At 38.4% G+C, this 20,577-nt stretch overlaps 1 protein-coding gene across 1 annotated transcript; it reads right to left on the bottom strand.

Annotated features, from left to right (window-relative positions):
* Positions 1-3,958: 3,958 nt before the first annotated feature.
* On the bottom strand, positions 3,959-5,436 carry LOC103715877 (translation initiation factor IF-2-like). The gene has a single exon (XM_017844888.3). It carries the CDS (start codon positions 4,973-4,975, stop codon positions 4,376-4,378), a length of 600 nt encoding a protein of 199 aa, XP_017700377.1. The 5' UTR covers positions 4,976-5,436; the 3' UTR covers positions 3,959-4,375.
* Between the last annotated feature and the right edge of the window lie 15,141 nt (positions 5,437-20,577).

The following is a 20,577-nucleotide window of genomic DNA, read 5'->3' as shown; positions in this document are numbered from 1 at the left end:
ATCACTGCAGCCTTTAGAACTCCCTCGGCCTCCACAGCACCATCACTGCTTGTGCCCTCACCACCATCGCTCCTCATCTCCCTGTCCCCTTTCTCGCCCTTTTAACGCTCTCCCTTTCCTCCCTCATAGCTGCCGACACCACCACCGTTCGAAGCGCCACTAATTTTCTAATTTTTGTTCTAGTTTTTATTCCAATTTCTGTTTTTCTGATTTTTATTCTAATTTTTGATGCTCTTGTCTTCCGTATTTGTAATTATTCTAGATTATCCATGGATACTGGGCATAAATTTGCTTGTAGTAAATTTTTTTTTTGGCACCTTTTCTCTTATTCTTTTCTCGCCCAACTACTTATTTAGTAGGAAGGACAACAAAGGAATAAGAGGTTTCTTTTTTTCGTCATGCAATGATTATATTATAACGATTTCTAATGAAAATCAGCGGTTGGGATACATTACAAAGAAAAAATAAGTTATAGTATTTAATTGAAAAAAAATTTAGTTTTAGGGTCAAAGTATTTTTTGTCTAAACTCGAAGGGACGTCGCTATAATTTTTTCGATGTTATCTTCTTAGAAAGCTTAAATTGTCATTGGCCAATTATAACAACTAATATTTATTTTAAAAATAATTTTCAAAATTTTAGTATTACAATAATCATTGGAATAGTGTTATAAGGGAAAATAATGGGTCATAGCGATAAAATAAAGGCGTTATATTTCCCTTCATTAGATAAAATAATATACTTTAAAAAATACTATTATTTAAGAAATATTAGTCAAAAAGAGTTTGGAAAAAATATTAGTTTTAAGAGATTTTGTACATGTAAAAATAATGGCCATTATTTATATTACAACAGTTTGTTATAATGGCAAATTATTTGCCTCAATAACATAATAACTATTGGTCAAAATTGTTATAATGGCCATTATAATGTTTATAATGCTGTTTTTAAAACTATGCATGCAATGCCAGAACATTTACTAGGTCGACCCATAAGGTAATTTAAATTGAATGAGTCAATTTTCTAGTTTTTTTGATAGGTGTGATTGGAGAAAAATAATCATTTTTGGATGATTGATGTCTCATTATCCATTCACAGGGGAGATTGCTTTGTCTCTACCATCATATAATTTATCATGCCTCATGCATGCAATATTTTCAAGTTCGCCCAACATCTTGTAAATCTGGAAAAGCAAATTTTTATCATCCTTTACTCATGATTTTGATTCTCTTTCTTTACTCCAGTAGAGGTTTTGTCTTGAAGATGATATTATAAACAACTGGAAAAGTGAATAAATTCGTAGTAGAAGAAGAAGGTAACAAAATTATGTTAAAGATTTATCCAATAAATTAATATATATCTTACAAAATTATGAAATGCAATCTTGGAATTGGTCAATAGCGAAAATCTCGCATGAAAAAGACACAAACGATCAATGAAGTACTTACATGTCACAAGCATGCACTACAAAATTATTAAATAAAAAATGATTCTAGAAGTTAGCATAGTTAGAAAGAAGGAACCAGTATACACTTAAAATCCTGTGTTTAAAATAAATTAAAAATTAGAATATAATAAATTAATAAGAGTTTTAATAATAATGTCGACATCTATGTTTTACAAAAAAAATGCAATTAAGATGAGGTTGCTGTAGTTAAAAAAGAAAATTGAGGAGAAATGGGATAATGATTGTTGTAACGTATCCATCATTTTATACTCTCAATAAAACATAGTATTTATTTTTATTTGAAAAAGAAAACTGATGAGAAATGGTTTAACTATTGTTGTTACATATCCATTATTTTATATTCTCAAAAAAAATGTAGCCTTTATTTGAATTCTTATTTATATAATATAAGCTTCTAATGGACATCCAACATCTTATTTCAATGCTGGATTATTTCAGGATCAATCATGTGCATAGGGAGACAAATTTTTCTGCTGATTGGCTGCCTGAAGATGTTTTTATTGTGAGCACTCTGCAACCAATCATCTCCTTTGGAACTTGAACTGCTGCTACAAATGGATGCTATGAGATTTTCTTACTTTCCATTCTCCTGAGTAGTTTGCTTAGTGTTTGTTCTTCTGTTCCTTATCATCTTAATCACTTGTACTGAAAAAATAATATAAATTTGGAAAGAAACATTATATTGACAGCATGAGCAAACATCAGTACAACTCTAGGGTAGTATAATTATCTCATCATAATGTGGTCGAGCATGGCTATAGATATCCATTGCCAGAATATTAAGATGGTTGATAACTTGATGACAGGAGAGTTGATGACCAAAGCACCCCCGAAGGGTCCGAACTATGACTGTGTCTATAACAGTTGTTGTTCATGACTAATTTTGTAAATATTAACTAATTTGCTAAGTATATACTATTTGATAGAATATTTTGTACGATAAACACCTAAAAACTGTATATCGATTTATTTAAACCTATATATTGATTTGCTAAATGGTTAATTTGCTTGGTGTATATTATCTAGCGTGTACCAGTAAAAATCATATTTAAAAATAATAAAAAATACTATATTTTAATTAAAAAATAATTTTTATATTTTTTATTAAAAAATACAGTAAACTAGAAAGTTTATCCTTTTTTTTGTGCTTAGGAAGGGAAGAGGGGGGTAAGGAGAACCTCACCCGTGTAGCAACCCCTACTGGACTCCCTTTCTGTCGGAAAGTATTCGATACGGACAGATGAATTTTATTCATACCCTTCCTATCCGCAAAGGAGCCCCACCAATGTGGCAGCCCCTTATACATGTGAGTACGTCATACCAGCACTATTCAAGTACTCGCAGACCAGATGGCAACTCCACCGAATAAACTAGATTGGAGGCATCCGATCTCCGTATTTAATTGACGTCCGCATGTTTTAAATTTAGGCCACTTTGGTGAAATTTTAGCTCTGTGCCAACCGTGCTACCACCCTGGTGGTTATCGATTTTTTTTTTTTTTACCCAGATGCAAATGCAAGGGGCCTTAATTGGTAATCCGTGCGGGCATTCCCACGATATTCGCGACTCCCGCATTTACGTTGGCTCTGGGGAACAAGAGCGCTGCTTCCCGTCCCCCATAAACTTAGGCTGTCCTCATGCCCCAGAGCCTAATAGTAGGAACCTCAGTACAATGGGTCCACTCTGAGTTATGGTGCTCCTTGTCTATTTATTTTACTCCCTGCATTTATAGGATATTTCCTTGCAAAGACTAGTTTTTGGTTGGAGTGACGAACCTTTTGACTGACAACTTGATGTCCTAAACCTTTATAAAAAACAACTTGGGCTGTAAAAGATTTTCCTATTTAAATAGAAGATAATGATGCACTTAGAAAAAAATTACCATTCACTTATGTCAAACTCCATAAGATAAATAACAACATTTTTCTATATGCTAGTCTTACCAAATTTTAACCTACACTAGGACTTTTGATGGGAGATCGTGGTGTGATCAGCCACTAAACAAGAAGAGGGTCACAGCTCGAACAAATCAGCTCTTTTTTTTTATTTTTTTCTAGCTTCGCTTAAAATAAATTTTGAGCTTGAATTGTTGGTTCAACATTGATTCATTTACCTTCGAATCGAGCCTAACACCAAGCCTATTTTAGGTCATGTCAGAGCTGATCAAATCATTTAACATTCCTATGGACCACTATGGTATACTAAGGTTTTGTTTGGCCTACAATCCTCCCCAAACTTGTCATTAACAAAGGGAGAGATGTTTGTTGTGGGCATAGCAGAGAGAGATTAATTTCTTAGTTTAACTAATTATGTTGCCTATGGAGAGTAATTCAAAATTTCACAAACCACATTTTTTGTTATATATAATTAGCAGAGTTATCCACCCAAACTATGCCATCTACCAGCCCTAATCGTGAGTAACAATTATCAAACAAATATTAGGGTTTATTAAGACTTAATTATAACCATCATTAATAACAATTAGCATCACTTTTTCCAATTATTTGTGGTCATTTTCATATAATCTCTAAGCAATATAACACATTCTAGAAACACTCATCAAACAAGTAATGCTAAATAAAGTTTAGAATATATAAAAGTAGATCACTTTAGGAGTGCTTAATTACAAGTAAGCATTGGAGAAGAAGGATCTCAAACTAAAGAAGCTCCCATTGCTTCCACCACCCTCACCGGCGGTCTGGCCACCGCCGGTCACCCCGTCGCTATCGTCACCTCTACAGCTCACCTGGTTCCGATGCCCAATGCAGGCGTTCACATTCAAATTGAGCGCCCTAACTCCACCTCCAATCCCACTCCCTTTCTTACCCTCGGTGACCTTATCCCCCTGGTTCGCCCTCTCCGGGCCCCGGCCGGCCGCCGGCTCGATTCGCTTCTCGCCCCTACGGATCTACCGGACCGGGTTGGTCCGGCCCAGGTGGACCGCCCCGCTGAGCCCGGCCCGCCCAGGGCGCGCTGCCCACCTCCTCGTCGGTCCGCCGGCGGCGGCGGCTGCGGAGGGTTTGGAGGACTCGCCGCGGGAGTTGCTCCGGGAGCAGGGGGCGCTGCTGACCTTCCGGCCGGCCACGGCGGATGCCCTGGGCCGGCTGGCGGCTGCGCCATTGGCAGCGGAGCGGCTCCGGGAGAAGGGCCAGATGTTGATGTTAAGCTCCGCGGCGCCGCTGCCCCTCCACTCCCGCCGCTGCGCCTCCTTCTCCTCCCCCTTCTTCTCCCTGACTTTGAATATATCCTTCCACCGCTTCGACCCGGACGACGGCGACGACGAGATCGACACAGGCTCGGGCTCCGGGTCCGGTTCGGGCCGGGGCTCAGGTTCGGAGTGGACGACGGAGAGAAGGTGGAGGGGGAGGAGGACGCCATCGACGAAGAGCTCGTCGGCGGTGAGTAATTCCTGCTGGGGATAAGAAGGATTACCGACCACCCAGAACTCGAACTCCGGCGAGGACGAGTCGGAGCTTCTTCTCTTCGGAGTCTCTGTAGATACATCCATATTTATTCCAGGAATAACGGCGATGGAATAAAATAGAACAAAAGAGAGGCATAAGAGAAAGAAGAGAAGTACATGAGAGGAATAAAAACAATGGGAATGAGAGAGAGGAGAGAAATAAGAGTTTTGGTGGGAGTGGAGAGTGTGAGTGGTTGGAGCTTACAAGACGCACATAATAAGCGTACTCTTCTATAGTTCTATGTCTTCCCTATGTCTATTTCACTCTCTTTCTATCTATTCTCATCATCAGTTGAGAGGAGCACATGGGGAAGAGGCCCACACTATGACAAAGAAGGGGCAATAAATGAAGCGGTGGGGAAGTAGGTTTAAGTTATTTAAAATAAAAGAAAATAAGAAGCGAGGCTGGTTTTGGGTGATGATGGATTGATGGGCTACTAAATACCGAATATCCCAAGCCTCCGAAGGTGGGGATGGGGATAGGAATGGGACAAGGGAGGTGAGAAGGGGGCATATGGGGTGGATAATGGGGATAGGCGAAAAGAGAAAAGATTCGAGAGAGAATTGAAAAAGCAGGATAGGTATTATCTATGTGAGGCATGTTATCTCGTTGTCATTGAGGATGACTCAGCTATAATGATCGGATAGATTTAGAGTCGGATAGAGTTAACGGTCGCTTATCTGCTCCTGCACGATATTTCTGAAGAAGCTCGAGGGAGTGTGGATCTCTAGTAGCCAGGTATATTTACCGAAAGGCGAATAATGATGGGGACTATGGTGGAGCATTCTCAAAAAAAAATTTGGGATCGATTTGTGAGCCTGCTTATTGGATAAATTGGGCATCTCCAACTAATGTATATATATGGTTGGGATGGTTGGGTTGGGTTAATAGATCCTTTGATCTAGTAGATAAAGAATAATATTATTAGCACAGTTTTGAGTGCATACTTAATATTTCTTTTGCCACATTGTGTACAAGAATTAGTTTCGATTGCTGAAAGAGCCTTTTTCAGTTTGGGAGAGTACATGCCATCAGGACAGGATGAAACCAATTAAAAGGATTGGTCTGACTCATAAGAATGTATGTAATATACCTAAAGCGATTAAAGTTACTAACCAATATTAGTGTGGTTAAATATTAAGTTGCTAAGCTAGTATCAGTGAGAACAAGTAAATCTGCATGCGCCAATAATGAAAATCCCGAAGCAATTTCCATTGATAAAAGTTTGACTCAAATCTAACCTTAATTGCTAGAATTTCATTATGATTCATACATACTAAGTGATAACTACAGCAAGCTGATCTAGCTAGCTCATTTCATGTTCAATGATCGAGCCATCCTACTTGACTTTGAATGGAGTATCACGCTTGTATTGACCCATGAAGACATCCTATTTGACCCAAAGGCAGGTCCGTTTGAAATTTTGGAAAGGAGGCATGGCCTAGACATAATAATTGGGAAGAGAAGGGGGCCCATCAAAATGAGCACATAGATACGGATTCCCTAATGACCACTACGGGAAAAAAAAAAATTCGACGGTTTTTAATGCATATACTGTTGCTTATAAGCATCGGTATTTTTAATGCCGATGCATTTTAAAACATCACAAAAGCATCGGCAATAATTAAAAAAGTAGCATAAAGAAAACTATATGAGGCACACTCTGATTGCAGCCTGCATCCACCTCGAAGAGGACTCGGCTACGGTAATCAAGTGGGTTCGAGATCGGCATGCTATAACGGACGGACAATATCTGCTCTATGACATTCGGAGGCTTGCGGGAGAATATGAGTCCTTCTATGCCGCACATATTTATCGGAAGACGAATAGTGCAACTAACTGAGAAGCCTCCTTTGTAGCACAATATTCTGGTAGGTTCCTCTGGATGAACCAAGTAAAGATTTCTTACTCTCTTCGCTAGCTTCTTTTTTCTGACTTTGTTGCCTATACTCACGCACGTATTGTGTGAAGCGCCGATGTAAAAAAAATAAAAAATGGTACACTAGTTGTGTAGAAAAGACAAAATATACTAATGATAACAAATCAACATTCAAGTTTCCATCACTAATAATCATTCAAGATCTTCATAAAAATGGATATAGCATCATAAGCAATAAAATCTACTTTACCTGATTTTTATTAAGGGAGAAGAATACTGAACAAAGTCCAAAAAAGCAGCCTAAAGAAAACTAAACTAACAAGCTTTTAGCAACAAGGGTGGCAATCGGGTCGGGTCAGGCATAAACAGGTCGGGTCAAATACAAGTCGGGTCAAAAAATTATAAACCTGACCCGACCTGTTTATTAAATAGATCGATCAGGAATTACAATCTGAACTCAACCTGTTTAATAAATAGGTCACCTGACTCAATCCGTTTAAGACCCGTTTAAGGAAAGAAAAGGGTGGGGACCGGTGGGATGGGAGGGGAAGAGACGAGAGAGAGAAAGAAAGAGAGAGAGAGAGAGAGAGAGAGAGGAGGAGGAGGAGAGACCGAGACCGAGAGAGAGAGAGAGAGAGGTGGGAGGATAAAGGAAAAAAAAAACTGCTCATCTTTTTCTCCAATCGGTCTCCCTAGTCACGGCTGCGCCCGAGCCGCCACCCCGCACCGCTCGCGACCTCTGCCTTGCTACGTCGCCGCCGGAGCTTCACCGATTGAACCACCGCCTCGAGATCTGCCGCGAGACCCGCGACCGCCGTTATGCCGCCGTTGCAGCGCCGCATCGAGCCGCCACCGCTGAGCGCCGCTACCTCCGTCGAGCGTCGCCACTTCTGCCGCTCCGCCACTCGGATCCAACGCCCCCTCTCCTTCTCGGTCGGACGCTCCATTGCCTTACCAAGCCGCTCGCCTTTCCGATCGGTACTCAGGATTTCTTTCGACAAGAGAGGGAGAGCCAGAGAGGTGGGAGGCCAGGAGGTTTCGACGGAGAGAGAGAGAGAGCCAGGTCCATGGAGGATTAGAGGCTTGGAGGGTTCGACGCGATGGAGGGAGAGATGAGGGACGTAAACGCGATGGAGAGATGGGTTCCCTGACGGCCTGACTCCCTGACCCCGTCCCATCTCATTAAATCATGCTGGACCTGTGGGCTAAGCAACCTATGGGCTGTGGAGATAGGTAGTAAACAACAGTTATTGCTTTCCTTTGGGCCGAGGCTTGGGCCGGCTCTATCTGATCCAAGCCGACCCATATATTAAACAGGTTAGATAGGTTAAACGGGTCAGACATTTAAAATATGTATCCGATCCAATTAATAAACAGGTTAAATGGGTTAACCTATTTAGGACCCGAACCTGTTTATGGCGGGTCGAACATGGATTGGGTCATATTTTTCCACCTCTACTTAGCAACCTTAAACATCATTTCTAGATTATTCAAACTATATGATCATAAGACTGGATGCAAACATCACTGACAGTTAAATCTTCCCTAATCGAACTACTAGTATTGAGTAATAATCCCATATGTTGACTCTAATAGTGCTTATCCTCAGAGATTCTTAGGGAATCCAATCAGTTAGGTTTTGTAGGCCCCTCTTTTCTTTTTGTTGCACATCAACTCATTAAAGGGCATAAATAAAAAATATTTTTGGCCTAGTCCATGCATTTGATAGGTAGGAGGGATGCAGGGAAGTCGATAGGAACCTTCCCTTCCTTGGCCATGAGTATAAGTTGAAATTTTTTGCGTGGCAGTTGTACCTCCCTCTATCTTCTTTGCGTCCACACTACTGGATGAATTATTAGATGTACCAACGTAAAAAGAAATGAAAAGGTCTTGCTTTACTTCATGGCCCAAATCAGTCGCAAAGTAGGCTCTCAATTGAGTTACATAAAAAGATAGCACTCAGCAAATCCCCATCAGGGGAAAAAATTAATTCAAAAAATGGATTCCCACATTAAGAAAAGAAAAATGAGATACGAAACTAACCATATCATATGATCACCATCACTAAAGTCATCAAAGTTGACAAAAAAGAGTTCAAAGACCCTAGCATTTCATGTAGGAATCATATACCTACCATACTCTTCCATATCAAACTCCGTTGGTGAGATAAGATCCAAAGACAAAAGCACCAGTACAACGGAAAGCCAACACATCCACCTCTCTCCTGTTGGAGTTTTAACTTAAAAAAAAAATAAATTAAAAAATAAATATATCAACTTTATTTTCTAAATTTTAAATGTTTTAAAATATAGGATAAAGTTCTTATCCTTTTCTTTAGACGTTGGTTCTGGTTTCCCTAGGGCATCTTCAGAAATGTTATATTGTATTGGTTTTTGAAAAATTTACCAAACACAGTTTTTCATCCAAAAGTACTTTTGGAGGGCCAGAAAGTGCTTTCTGGCCCTCCAAAAGCTCCCCAAACAGGGCCTAATTCTTATCTAATCCAATCGCACAGATATTCTGTCTTCCGAGAGTTTCTTTTACAGACAGAGATCTTTTATTTTTCTACTTTCTACTTTCTATCATCTTTTATTTTCTGGACAACTGAAGGAGTCGATTGAGTCAAGCCTCCCAGCGATCGTGCTTATTAGAGAACGATCGGGCTGAGCCAGCTTGTTATATCTTGGAGACGAGATCACCGCAAACTTGCACAGAGGGGTCAAATCACGTTCTTAGGATAGTGTATATCACACGCCTCGATCCAGACAACCTCTTTTCAATTTTTATTTTATTTTAGTAATTTTTTTTATAATACTTCTATAAAATAAAGATATAGCAATTTCTAGGGAACATTTTTCCAACACCATTGATCTTCTAAACTACTTTTTTTTTAACTGATACTTAATTACATGTTTTTAATATGTTTATTTTGGTAGTAAGAATAGTCAGTTAGTCACTACTTGGGTGATGTTTTTAGGTTCTCAATTTGCTAATTTTCTACCCTGATATCCTTCCATTTGTTTTCAAAAGGTTAATAAACTTGAAATCAAATTACAGTTTAAGTTGATGGATATAATTACTTTAGAAAATTTTGCTGACCTGCTGTTGTAAAATGTAGTTCTTTCCATTATCGGGAAATTATTTTCTGGTGTAATACGTTTCTAGGCAACAAAATCTTGATAACCATTGCGCATTACAGTGTTGATCCTTCGTATGCGATACTTCAGGTGTTGGTAGAACAACAGTTTGTCGTGAGTCATCCCATCCATTTTCTTTGCAGACTTCAATATTTAATGCTGAACAATTGGTTATGTGGATGTATAATGCAAAGGACTCATTAGACATCAACTGATTGCAGTTCATTGTGTACTGGCAAGATAGATTAATAAATTTCAAGGCACACTAAGTCTTTGATATATTATTTAGCATATGTATGCTTTTTATAGCAGACCTGATCTAGAATGAAAAATTACATGCATATACTATTCCTTTCCTATTGGCAGGTGGCACTACAATAAAAAGAGGCTATACCGACGGTTAGATGCCGATGCTAGGAAGAAGCATCAGCAATTTTGGCATTGCGCCAAAAGTTGCCAACACTTTTGAATAGCGTCAGGAGAAATTCGATTTAGACAACGCTAAAAAGCGTCGTCGGAAGCCTACGACGCTTAAAAGTGCCGGTGGAAGCCATGTCAACCCCTCCAGCTAGCTAAAACGATGCTTTTTAAAGCATCGTCGGAGGCCAAATACTGATCTAAAATGATGCTTTCAAAAGCGTTGTCGAAAGGTAATCACAGACCCCCCCCCCCCCCCCCCCCCTCTCTTCTCTCTCTCTAATCCCTTCTCTCTCTCTCTCGCACGCGCGCGCGCACGCGAATCCCTAACCCTCTCCCCACAAACCCCCTAAGGAGAAGATCACATTGGCATATAGATGCATGGATAAGTGGTTTTCTGAAGGCAACATTATATATCATCAATCAAGTCTTCTTGCCAGGCAGAAATGAGGAAAGCCATCAGGATTGAAAACAAATCAGGATAAGAGAAGGAAAAAAGAAGAAATTGGGGAGAGTAGATTGACATGTAATCTCTTGCATCTCACCTGCATGTATGTGCATAAGAGGTATTCTGCATATAATTAGATACTATGGCAGGGTTGAAGCATGAAAATGCAAATAGCCTGGAAAAACTAGAATGTCCAATTCAAAGCTCACTTTGTTTCAGTCTTTGGAGTTTACCACCCAACTCAATTGCTGTACGAATGCCCAATGAGTATAATCATATGAGCCTTTAAAAACGTAATAATTGCTAGAGACCGCAGATGCTTTTCCTTTCCCTTCTTCTTCCTTTTGTTGTCTCTTATTGTATTGAGCGGCTCGGGCCAGCATGGGGGTTGGTGGGCATGCATTGTGTAAGAAAATATAAAATATAAAATATAAAATATAAAATATATAGATAAATCTATCTCATCCTATCAGCTTAAGCTTTTAGGACAAGTGGTGATTTTAACATGGTATCAGAGTAGAGGTTCATATACTAGTGGTGATTACACATTGGATGATGTAATGGATAAAGCTAGGGATCAGCATTGCCAGGTAGTAAGTTCATATACTTGTTATGCTCCTATAATTTGCTATATTTGCTGTCCTCTTCTTCCCATTCTCTTACATCAGTGATAATAGAGAAATTGTCAGTTAGCCAGGGCTGGTTCTACCCTTAGGCAACTGAGGCAGTTACCTAAGGCCCTAGCCTCTAAATGCATTTATTATAGTGAGTTCCAAGATGAGCGTCGAAATGCATTGAGACTCTCAAATGCCTCAAATGCTAGGTATCTTTATAGCTATAAATGCATTGAGGCCCTCAAATATATTTATGTTGGAACGTATCTCTTACCAAAAAAACTTATTATCTCTTTTCTTATTTATGCATTGAGGCCTCCAAATGCATTTATGTTGGGCCTTTGAGTTCGTCTTAGGCCCCCAAATGCATTGAGCTGCTCCTATTGTTAGCTTGCACAATGATATTTGAAGCTATTCATGCCACCTCATGTGATACTGGGATTAACCATCCAAACCAGTATTTCAGCGAAATTCAAAAATCCTGAAATCTGGGGCAAGTGCAGAGCAACTTTAACCTGCTATTCTTGTGGTCAGTTACAGAGGCAGTCAGTGGTGCATCCCATCACACTGACCCTGGTTGTTTAAATATTTAACACAATCTAACAACTGCTGAGCTAATTTTCTCTTGTTTCTGAATTCTTGCTTTAGAGAGCCATCCCATAACCTCATAATGTTCCAGGTTCGAGTTCTGGGATCTAGCCACCTTTTGCTTCTACTCTTCCTATCTTACATGCAATATGGCAGGCCCATGTTTTATTATCCATGCTTTCCCTCGAAAATATTTTGCCAAATTAGTCAACCCATTGCTGCACTTGTCGAGTCCATGTTTTGTAAGCCATGCTTGCTGTCAAAAGCCTTCTTTTGGCATGCTTGACTGGATTTTATGGCTAATCAGTTAACCTTCTAATCTTTACGAAGTACCACAAGTGGATGAAACAGTGAAATGCTCTGATGCAAGAGTTGTGGCTTCAATAAATGCAACAGAAGGCTGATGAATGCTTTAATACGCGTTACTCTCTGTGCAATGATGGTCACCATACTGTTGAACTTTATGAATGTGCAATGAGGGAAGTCCATCATTCTATGTACTAATAAGTGTTGCTGCTGTTTTCCCAGAGTTGGTTGTATCTTTATACATCAGACTTAAGCTACTGGTGCACTAATAAGTTGATTTAATTGCTTTGGAGACCGATTCTGCTAATTCTTCAATATATTTGCTTCTATATCTATCAGGCATGAGTACTAAACAGAAGATGGATTCTTCAATATATTCTTTTCCACCTTGTTTTTCCAGTAGTCGGCATCTCATTAAACATGGGCTTCATCCTGCCGATCATTCTGCCGAGTTCAAGTGCTGATTTAAATGCCCAATAGGAGTAATATCCGACATGCAACTCACCACTCATTAAATATGCTCCTTGTGGCCCAGCATATTATTGGAAGAATGTAAGATACAGTATTTTCTTAAAAAAACAGCACAATGTTTTGTAAATTTTAGTCGATTATGTATTTTGTAGTTGTTTAGATCTTCAAAATGCAAATTGATTATGTGGTGAAGATCAATATTTATCATGTTTCGAGACGATAGCTGCATCAGCTTTTAGTCTGATCACCATTTCTTTTCATTAAGTTTTATGTAGTGAAGGTGCTGTAATATTTTGATTTGTAGTTTTGTATATTTCAACCATGAAAACTGTTGTGGATTAAGACATGCTACGATTTGGAAGTTACGTTTTGGGATTTTGTTGTTTGTTGCTTGAGGTTGACAAGCAACGAATTATTTAAGAAATGGCAAAGTTGTGATGCTCCAACAATCTCAATCTTATAGAATTTCGGTTACTATCTTCATTTGCATTTCTTGTGTCATCATGAACTTATCTAAATCATGACAATCAGGTAATATCATTATGTAATTTTATGGTAAATGGATCTACAGAAAAGAAACATATTTGAATAATGAACCTCTTGATAATTTCTGAACACAAATGGTGCTGATCTGAAATCATTCCTGGACTCGATCGCATTGTGAAATCTCTTAGGATTTCTATCATCCACTTTTTGGATCAATGTGGTGTGTTTAGATATTCAAAAGAAGTACATGTGACAAACTTGAAATAATTATTTTAAGATCGAATGATAATTTTTATGACTATTTTTTATGATTATATATGGGAGCTCCCCTCGCCTTTGAAATGCAAAGGTCTTAGCTGCAGTGCATATTTGCACATATTTCAATTCCCTCCCTATGAGCCAGAACAAGAGCCCTCAGTATCAGAAAGATGGGGTGAAAACAAAGTCTTTGTCATTGATTCACTAGCTATGGCTTCTTCCAAATTCTCATTCATTGTCTATGTAACCTCGGAGGGTTACCATTTCAGAACTCATTTCAGATCATAAAGTAAAAATATCTACTAGTGGATACTATGGCAGGCCCTATATTACGATTGAAGGTTCGGCCTGTTCTGGTTCTACCAACAATGGGATTATATTCATCGGTGGTTAGAGCTTCTCTCCAATAGTAGTGTCTCGTTATGCATACAAACAACCTTTGTAGAGGGGAACTAATTATTGATTGGACTAGGTGCACCACTGAGCTGGTGGACCAGTCCAACCGTGAAACAATATGCATAAATGCATGTGTATTGCACATTTTGCTATTTTGTTCGGCTTTGTGCATGCTGCTTCGTGATTGGACTGGTCCACCAACTGAGCGGTAGATCTGGTCCAACCAATAATCACTCGTAGAGGGAAGCTGTAACAACATATCTCATGTCAAAATCTATATATCATAGCGTCTACTAATGTTGGTCAAGTGCAATGAATGAGGGGAAGGAAGAATGGTTATGATCCTAGCAAACAAATTACTGTTTTCTATTTATAATTCCTGTTAATTTTTGTCTCTTGGTAAAGATTCCAAAAGCCTTGTATATATTAGCTCCCCTCGCCAACACCCAAATCTCATGTGGCATATAGTCCTCTTATGCATGCATACGTAATGCAGAATAATACTTCAGGGCCAAGCTTTCTACCAAAAAAAGAGGTTTCATAACTAAGATGCCATGTCATAAGAGATATCAAGTTGCATGGTCCTAGATCTATTGCATGCATAAGTTTATAGAGTAATGCTATTGGGCCAAGCATGGTAGCGAAAACAAAGAAAAAAAGAAGACTCATAAATAAGGTGCCATATGAAAAAAAGGGAATTGGTGCATTCGGGATATCAACACCATACATGACAGACCTGGTGCAAAGAACCAATTCCCCCACGACACTTGGCACCGAAGCTTTTCTTAGCACCAAATTTAGATCCTAAAATCATTTTCAAATATAGTGTATAGTAGCTTGTAACCCATGCAATGAGCAAGGCATGATTTTTTTTTACCTTTATTTCAAACTGATTTTGTAGTACATAATGCACTTGACGTAAGATATGCTTGCCCTTGATATGTTTATTTAAAGCATGTCAGACAATAGAATTGTATTAGATTCATTTTACATGTTTTGAAGTTTAGTTAAATTAGTTCCTATAAAATTGGTTTATATTTTTGAGGTTCTTAGAAGAATAGGGAAAAAAAATCATATATGAATAAGTGATACAGTAATACTTCTAGGGTATTTCTGGTTAGGATTTCTGTCTTCAAGTAATTTTGTGGTATTTGTTGACTTATACTAATTGGACAAATTTTATACCAAACAAATATTTGCTCCTCCTCAATTTTTCTTAATTAAAATTAAAAATTTTATATTTCAAACTATGTGAATATAAATTTTTATACTCATGATTTCAGACTCTTGTTTCCACTTTTTTTTCTCCCCTCTTTGCTGAAGACTAAAGTAAGATATCATTTTTGAGATATGTTGTTTGATTTGTGTAGTGCTTGATCTTTAAATTTACAAAGTATTACCTAAATTAAACTGCCCTCTGAGTTACTTGTTCATCATCCTACTATATTATTTTGTTGTTTGATTTGGTGTAAGGATGTTTTCTTATTATTGGTTTTGCCTTGTTAAGGTCTATTTATAGTTTTAGGATTGTAATATATCTTTTAGCCATTATTCAATAATATTATGTTTCTATTAGATGAATTATCCAATATATAAACGAGATATACAATGAATAATTATATGTGTGTTTGAATTTTAGGTGTCTTGAATATTTTTAAAGAAAATTTTATATAATATATAGCAATAATAATAAATAAATGATGGGATAACTTTACTATATCTGGTCAATATAATTATGTATTATATTATTATTAGAACAATAAAGTTTATATTTATTATATTTATATTATATTATTAAATATCTAAATATAACTAATATGCCGACCAAATTTTCCTATGGGATGCGGCTCCATAGTATGCATGCTCATGAATCCCATCTAGATACAATTTGGAGGGTGTGATTTGGAGGAATTGGTTGGTGCACATAGAAAACCTCCATGAACCATGATGCCCACACATGGATCAAAAAGAATGCTTTCAGTAGCTGAAATAACTGTTAAAAAGTTTGGCAATATAAGAATTCTACTAAAGAGTGGCTTATATTTGGTTGAGTATCTATTTTTCTAAAAAAAAGTTGTATGAAATACCTATTATAACTGTAATAAAAGAAAATATCTTATGGATACTTTTAGATTTTTTTTTTTTAAATTTTCACTGGTGTGAAAGTAGCTTTTCCATAGTTTTTCTTTCCAATTAAATATAAGAATCTTATTTTCATGAAAATACTATTTTTTTATCTCCCTATTTCCAACCAAATACGAGGTATTTATTTGTTTTCTCGTTGGCCTAAGATTGTGTTTGGTATAGGTCATAAATATAGAATAAGTTATTCATTTCAAGGTATTCCTGCCAAACACCACAACTGGGGCAAGCAATAGACTTACACCTTGATAGGGGATAAATACATGTCAGATTGCATAACCCTATTTTCGGGGTGGTGGCACTACAGCTATTATTCTTATTTTTGGACACCTTATTTTGCTTGACCATCATTCTGCCCTTGTCCTTTCTTGTCCCTCTCTTTCTTTCCCAAATCCCTCGCACATGCCTTGCATTAGTGCTGCTCCCTTGCCGAATCTGAGTTTTTGCCGGGTCTCATTTGGTTGCTGATTGTAGGATTGGGTTACGCCACTCTTCAGTTAATGTTTTAGGGTTTTTCCTAATGTAGTAATTATTGAGCCTCAATCCTAAATTGTACCACCGAACCAATACTTTGTTGCAATTCCACCTCTCTTAGTCATATTGAGCATGAGTTTTTATGAGAGAGATTGAATGAAGAGGACTATTGGGTGCAATACTAGAATCAAAGAGAAGAAGTCTTGGAGGACTAATTGTGGGAGAACTGACCTAGGAGATCAATAAGAACGAGGGCATGGTTGCATTTCGTTCTGCTCCAAGCCTGGGGTACTAAAAGACTAGGATGGCTATGCTATGATAATTATCAAAACTTTAGACTAACTAGTGAGTACACTAAAAGCAGGAAAAAAAAAAGGAGAAAAAAAGAGAAGAATAAAGGAAGCATCGTTGAATCGCTATGCCCTCAGTTGGTGTAATACCCAGGCCTTTTAAAGCCTTGGACCAAATTGGGCTAGGTCCATTTGACCGGCCCAGTCTACTTTGGGCCAAAGAAAAGAAAAAAAAGCACGTGCCTGGAAAGAAGAAGAGTCCTGATGAAGTTTTCTTCCTCCTTGAGTTGCTCGGATGGAATTTGACTTCGAGTCGGATTTCGATCGCGGCCGAGCTCTATAAGAGCTCCTCCCCATCCTCCTCCACCAGGAAGCCAGCCTCAATCGGAGCTCTTCGTTGGAGATTTCGACATCTTTCCTCTCCGAGCATCAATCGTTGTTCGCATATTATTATCTATTTAATTGCCTGATCTATCTAGTTAAAGTGTTTATTACTTAGTGAGTTGTTTAGCTCATTATACGATTTTTTTTTTTTTTGATAGATTTAGAGGACTAGTCTACTGAGATTTTTCAATTTGGGAGAGCAACTAGAAGAACTATGGCACAAGTTAGATTAGAGTTTATTTAATTTATTATTTTAGACTAATGTTAGAATTGTGAGATATTGTAAGTTGATAAAATGAAGATTGCATATTATTAGTTGAATTATTTTTGCTGCCTGATTTTGATATCATGATGAGACGCCTTATATGCTTGTGAGAAGAGTTCCCTACGAGTGTGCAGCGATTGTCGCGACCCTCGGCTCATGATCTCGGGTTGGGGGTGTGACAATTGGAATCTCCTCTTCATCCTTTGTTCTCTTCTTCTGGTTGGTCGAAGCATCATCGCACTGTCTATGCTGATGCCAAGGAGCATTTTACCTGCTTCTCAGTTGGTTGTCTTATTTTGGTCTTCCTTCCCTCCATGGCCAAAGTATGACTTCCTTGCCTTCGAGTTGATAGATCTGTATTTTTTGATGAATGTTGATGGATGACTTAAATACTTGGTTGATGTGCTTACGTTAGTTGCTTCCTCTATTCATGGTTCTACATCTTAATTTATTAAATGGAGAATGACACTATCCTATGCTCATGAAATTTTGGGAGGTCGATGATTCTTAGTTATGGACTGGTTCTTTCATGTTTTTAACCTATTTTAGGTAGATTTGCATCATAATTTAACTAGCTTTGTGTCACCCTTGGCCAGCTTGTAGGTTCCATCAATTCGGTGGTTGCTCTAGGGTGCTCCATGCAGGTGATTGTATATCATGCATACTTTGATGTTGGTTGAGTCTATTGAGTAAATTTTGATAGATAGGGTGATGTGGAAAGGCATGCGATCTCACAATTTATAGTATGAACATCATAATTTTGATAGAAGTTGAGTATCTGATCAGTGTATGCATGACCTAACTAGCTCATATCCTTCCATGCAAGATCAATTTGACCCAACGCGGTCTGGATCAGTGTTGCCCAGAGATGGTCACCCAAGAGGGGGGTGAATTAGGTGTCTTAAAACTTTTTGTCCAATTAAAAATAAAACACACAAATGTATGAGCTAAGGTAAAAATAGAGGTATGAAAACAGACAATCGCAAACACAAGGTTTTATAGTGGTTCGGAGCTTCCACTGCTCCTACATCCACTCCCTAAAGCACCTTTGGGAATTTCCACTATAATCCAAGATTACAGTCCGGTAGTTTTGCGAGTGCACTACCCAACTCGTTGTTTTACATCGGGCTAACAACGAACCCTACAACCCCCAATTTCACCTAGGCTTGGGACGCCTTTCCCTTGTTCCAAGTCCCTTGACTGGAACAAGCACAATAACCAAAGGTTTTACAAAAGATTTGAAAGCTCTAAATAAGCAGATAAAACAGTGAGAAATAACAAAACCCGGAAGAACCCTTTTAGCCGTTGGAAGCGTGGGAAATGGTGGTTCTTCCGATGTGGATCGCGTTGTCTTGAATGTGAGCTTTGAATGCCGATCGGGAGAGAGTAGTTGAGCTCGAAATAAGTTGGGAAGCTTGAAAGCACTTGATTTCTTCACTTGAATGCACTAACTCCCTTGAACCTTTTTCTCTTACTTCTCTCTTGAATGATCTTGTGTTGGGTTGGTGAGAAGTTGTTGGAAGGCACTTAAGAGATTCCTTTTATAGCCCAAAAAGCAAATATAGCCGTTAGACACAAAGAAAGAAACATTTGAAATTCAAACAAACCTGCAAAAAGGTGTCAGTCGCGTCCCAGGCGCTCCGGAGACGTCTCCGCTTCAACGCGAGACGTCTCGGCTGTAAGATTTTTCTTTTGACGTTGTTTGGGGTCAACTCGGCGCTTTACAGGGACGACTCTGATGATGAACCGTTTGAATGCTTGTTTTTCTGTTTTTCTGAGAGGGTCGCCTCGGCATTTTACGGGGACGTCTCGGGATGTTTGCACTTTTTGCATGGGGACGACTCCGCTGCCTCGGGGACAACTCCGCTGTTTTATCTTCGAAAAACAAGTCCTCTGGAATTCTCTGAGAGAGTCGATTCCGCTTTTTCAGGGGACGTCTCCGCTGTTTTATCATCGAAAAAGACATCCTCTGGAATACCCTGAGAGAGTCGACTCTGCTACCTCGGGGACGACTCCAGAAGTCTGCTTTTTACTCGCGGGGACGACTCCGCGTCCTGTGGAGACGACTCGCACGCATCCCTTGAAATCGGCCTTTCTGCCGCCTTTGAGAGAGTCGACTCCGACCCTGCGAGACACCTCGCCAGGTGCCGGGGACGTCTCCAGACGTGCCAGTTCTTCCTGTTTGTGCCAGAGACGTCTCTGAGACAACCCGGAGACGTCTCGGCTGTCCCTGATCTATTTTCTTCAACTCAAAAATTCTTCAATAAATTCTTAAAAATTATGAAAACTTGCCTAGACATTTCTTAACAATATTGTTAATTAATCACCTAAAATTCTCAAATAAATTGTTAAGATAAATGGAATTATACTCTAGTGTTTTGTATTCATCAAAATCCATTAGGGGGTCAACAATCTCCCCCTTTTTGATGATGACAAAATACTGAGTATATGCAAAATTTGAAATTTAAACATATCTACAGTATTTGATCAGATGTACAAGTATAATGTTTTGATTTGAGCTAGATACAGTGTGCATAATTCAAAATAGTCAACTTTCAGTTCCATCCTTATGCATAAGATTGATCTTAATAGCTCTTAAGCAATTTTAGCATATCAACTGAATTTGAATCAAGTTAAAATTTAAATTAATGAAATATTGATGCTAAAGACAATTGAAGGCTAAGTTCTTTTTGACTCCCCCTTTCTTTTCCAGAAGGGCAATTATCTTAAGGCCAATATTCTTCAATTATATCTTTTTCTAATTCAATTTTTTTAAGTATGAGTGTAAGTTTTGCATTCCATATTTAGGTTCTACTCCATATACTCCATATATATATATATCGACTCAATACACTCCATAAATTTTGCATTCCAATATATCCAATATCCATATTGGTTCTACTCCCCCTTTTTGTCATCAACAATGAAGGGGACAAATTATCCTTAGGTACTTAAAACTCAATTCCTAGTAGAATTCAGCATATTACCATGAACCACTCAAGGATATTCAAGTTATTTTTATTAAAGAATTCAGCATTCATTTCACTCCCCCTTTGTTTTGGAATTCATTTCAGACTCCTCTTTTTGTTTA

This window comes from Phoenix dactylifera, chromosome 10 (genome assembly GCF_009389715.1).
Source record: "Phoenix dactylifera cultivar Barhee BC4 chromosome 10, palm_55x_up_171113_PBpolish2nd_filt_p, whole genome shotgun sequence".
In the NCBI taxonomy this organism is placed as follows: domain Eukaryota; kingdom Viridiplantae; phylum Streptophyta; class Magnoliopsida; order Arecales; family Arecaceae; genus Phoenix; species Phoenix dactylifera.
Note: the sequence above shows the minus strand (reverse complement) of the source record. Positions and strands in the feature narration are given on the sequence as shown.

Excerpts from the sequence above, each read along its gene's own strand:
- LOC103715877 (XM_017844888.3), bottom strand. The coding sequence starts at position 4,975 with ATGGATGTATCTACAGAGACTCCGAAGAGAAGAAGCTCCGACTCGTCC.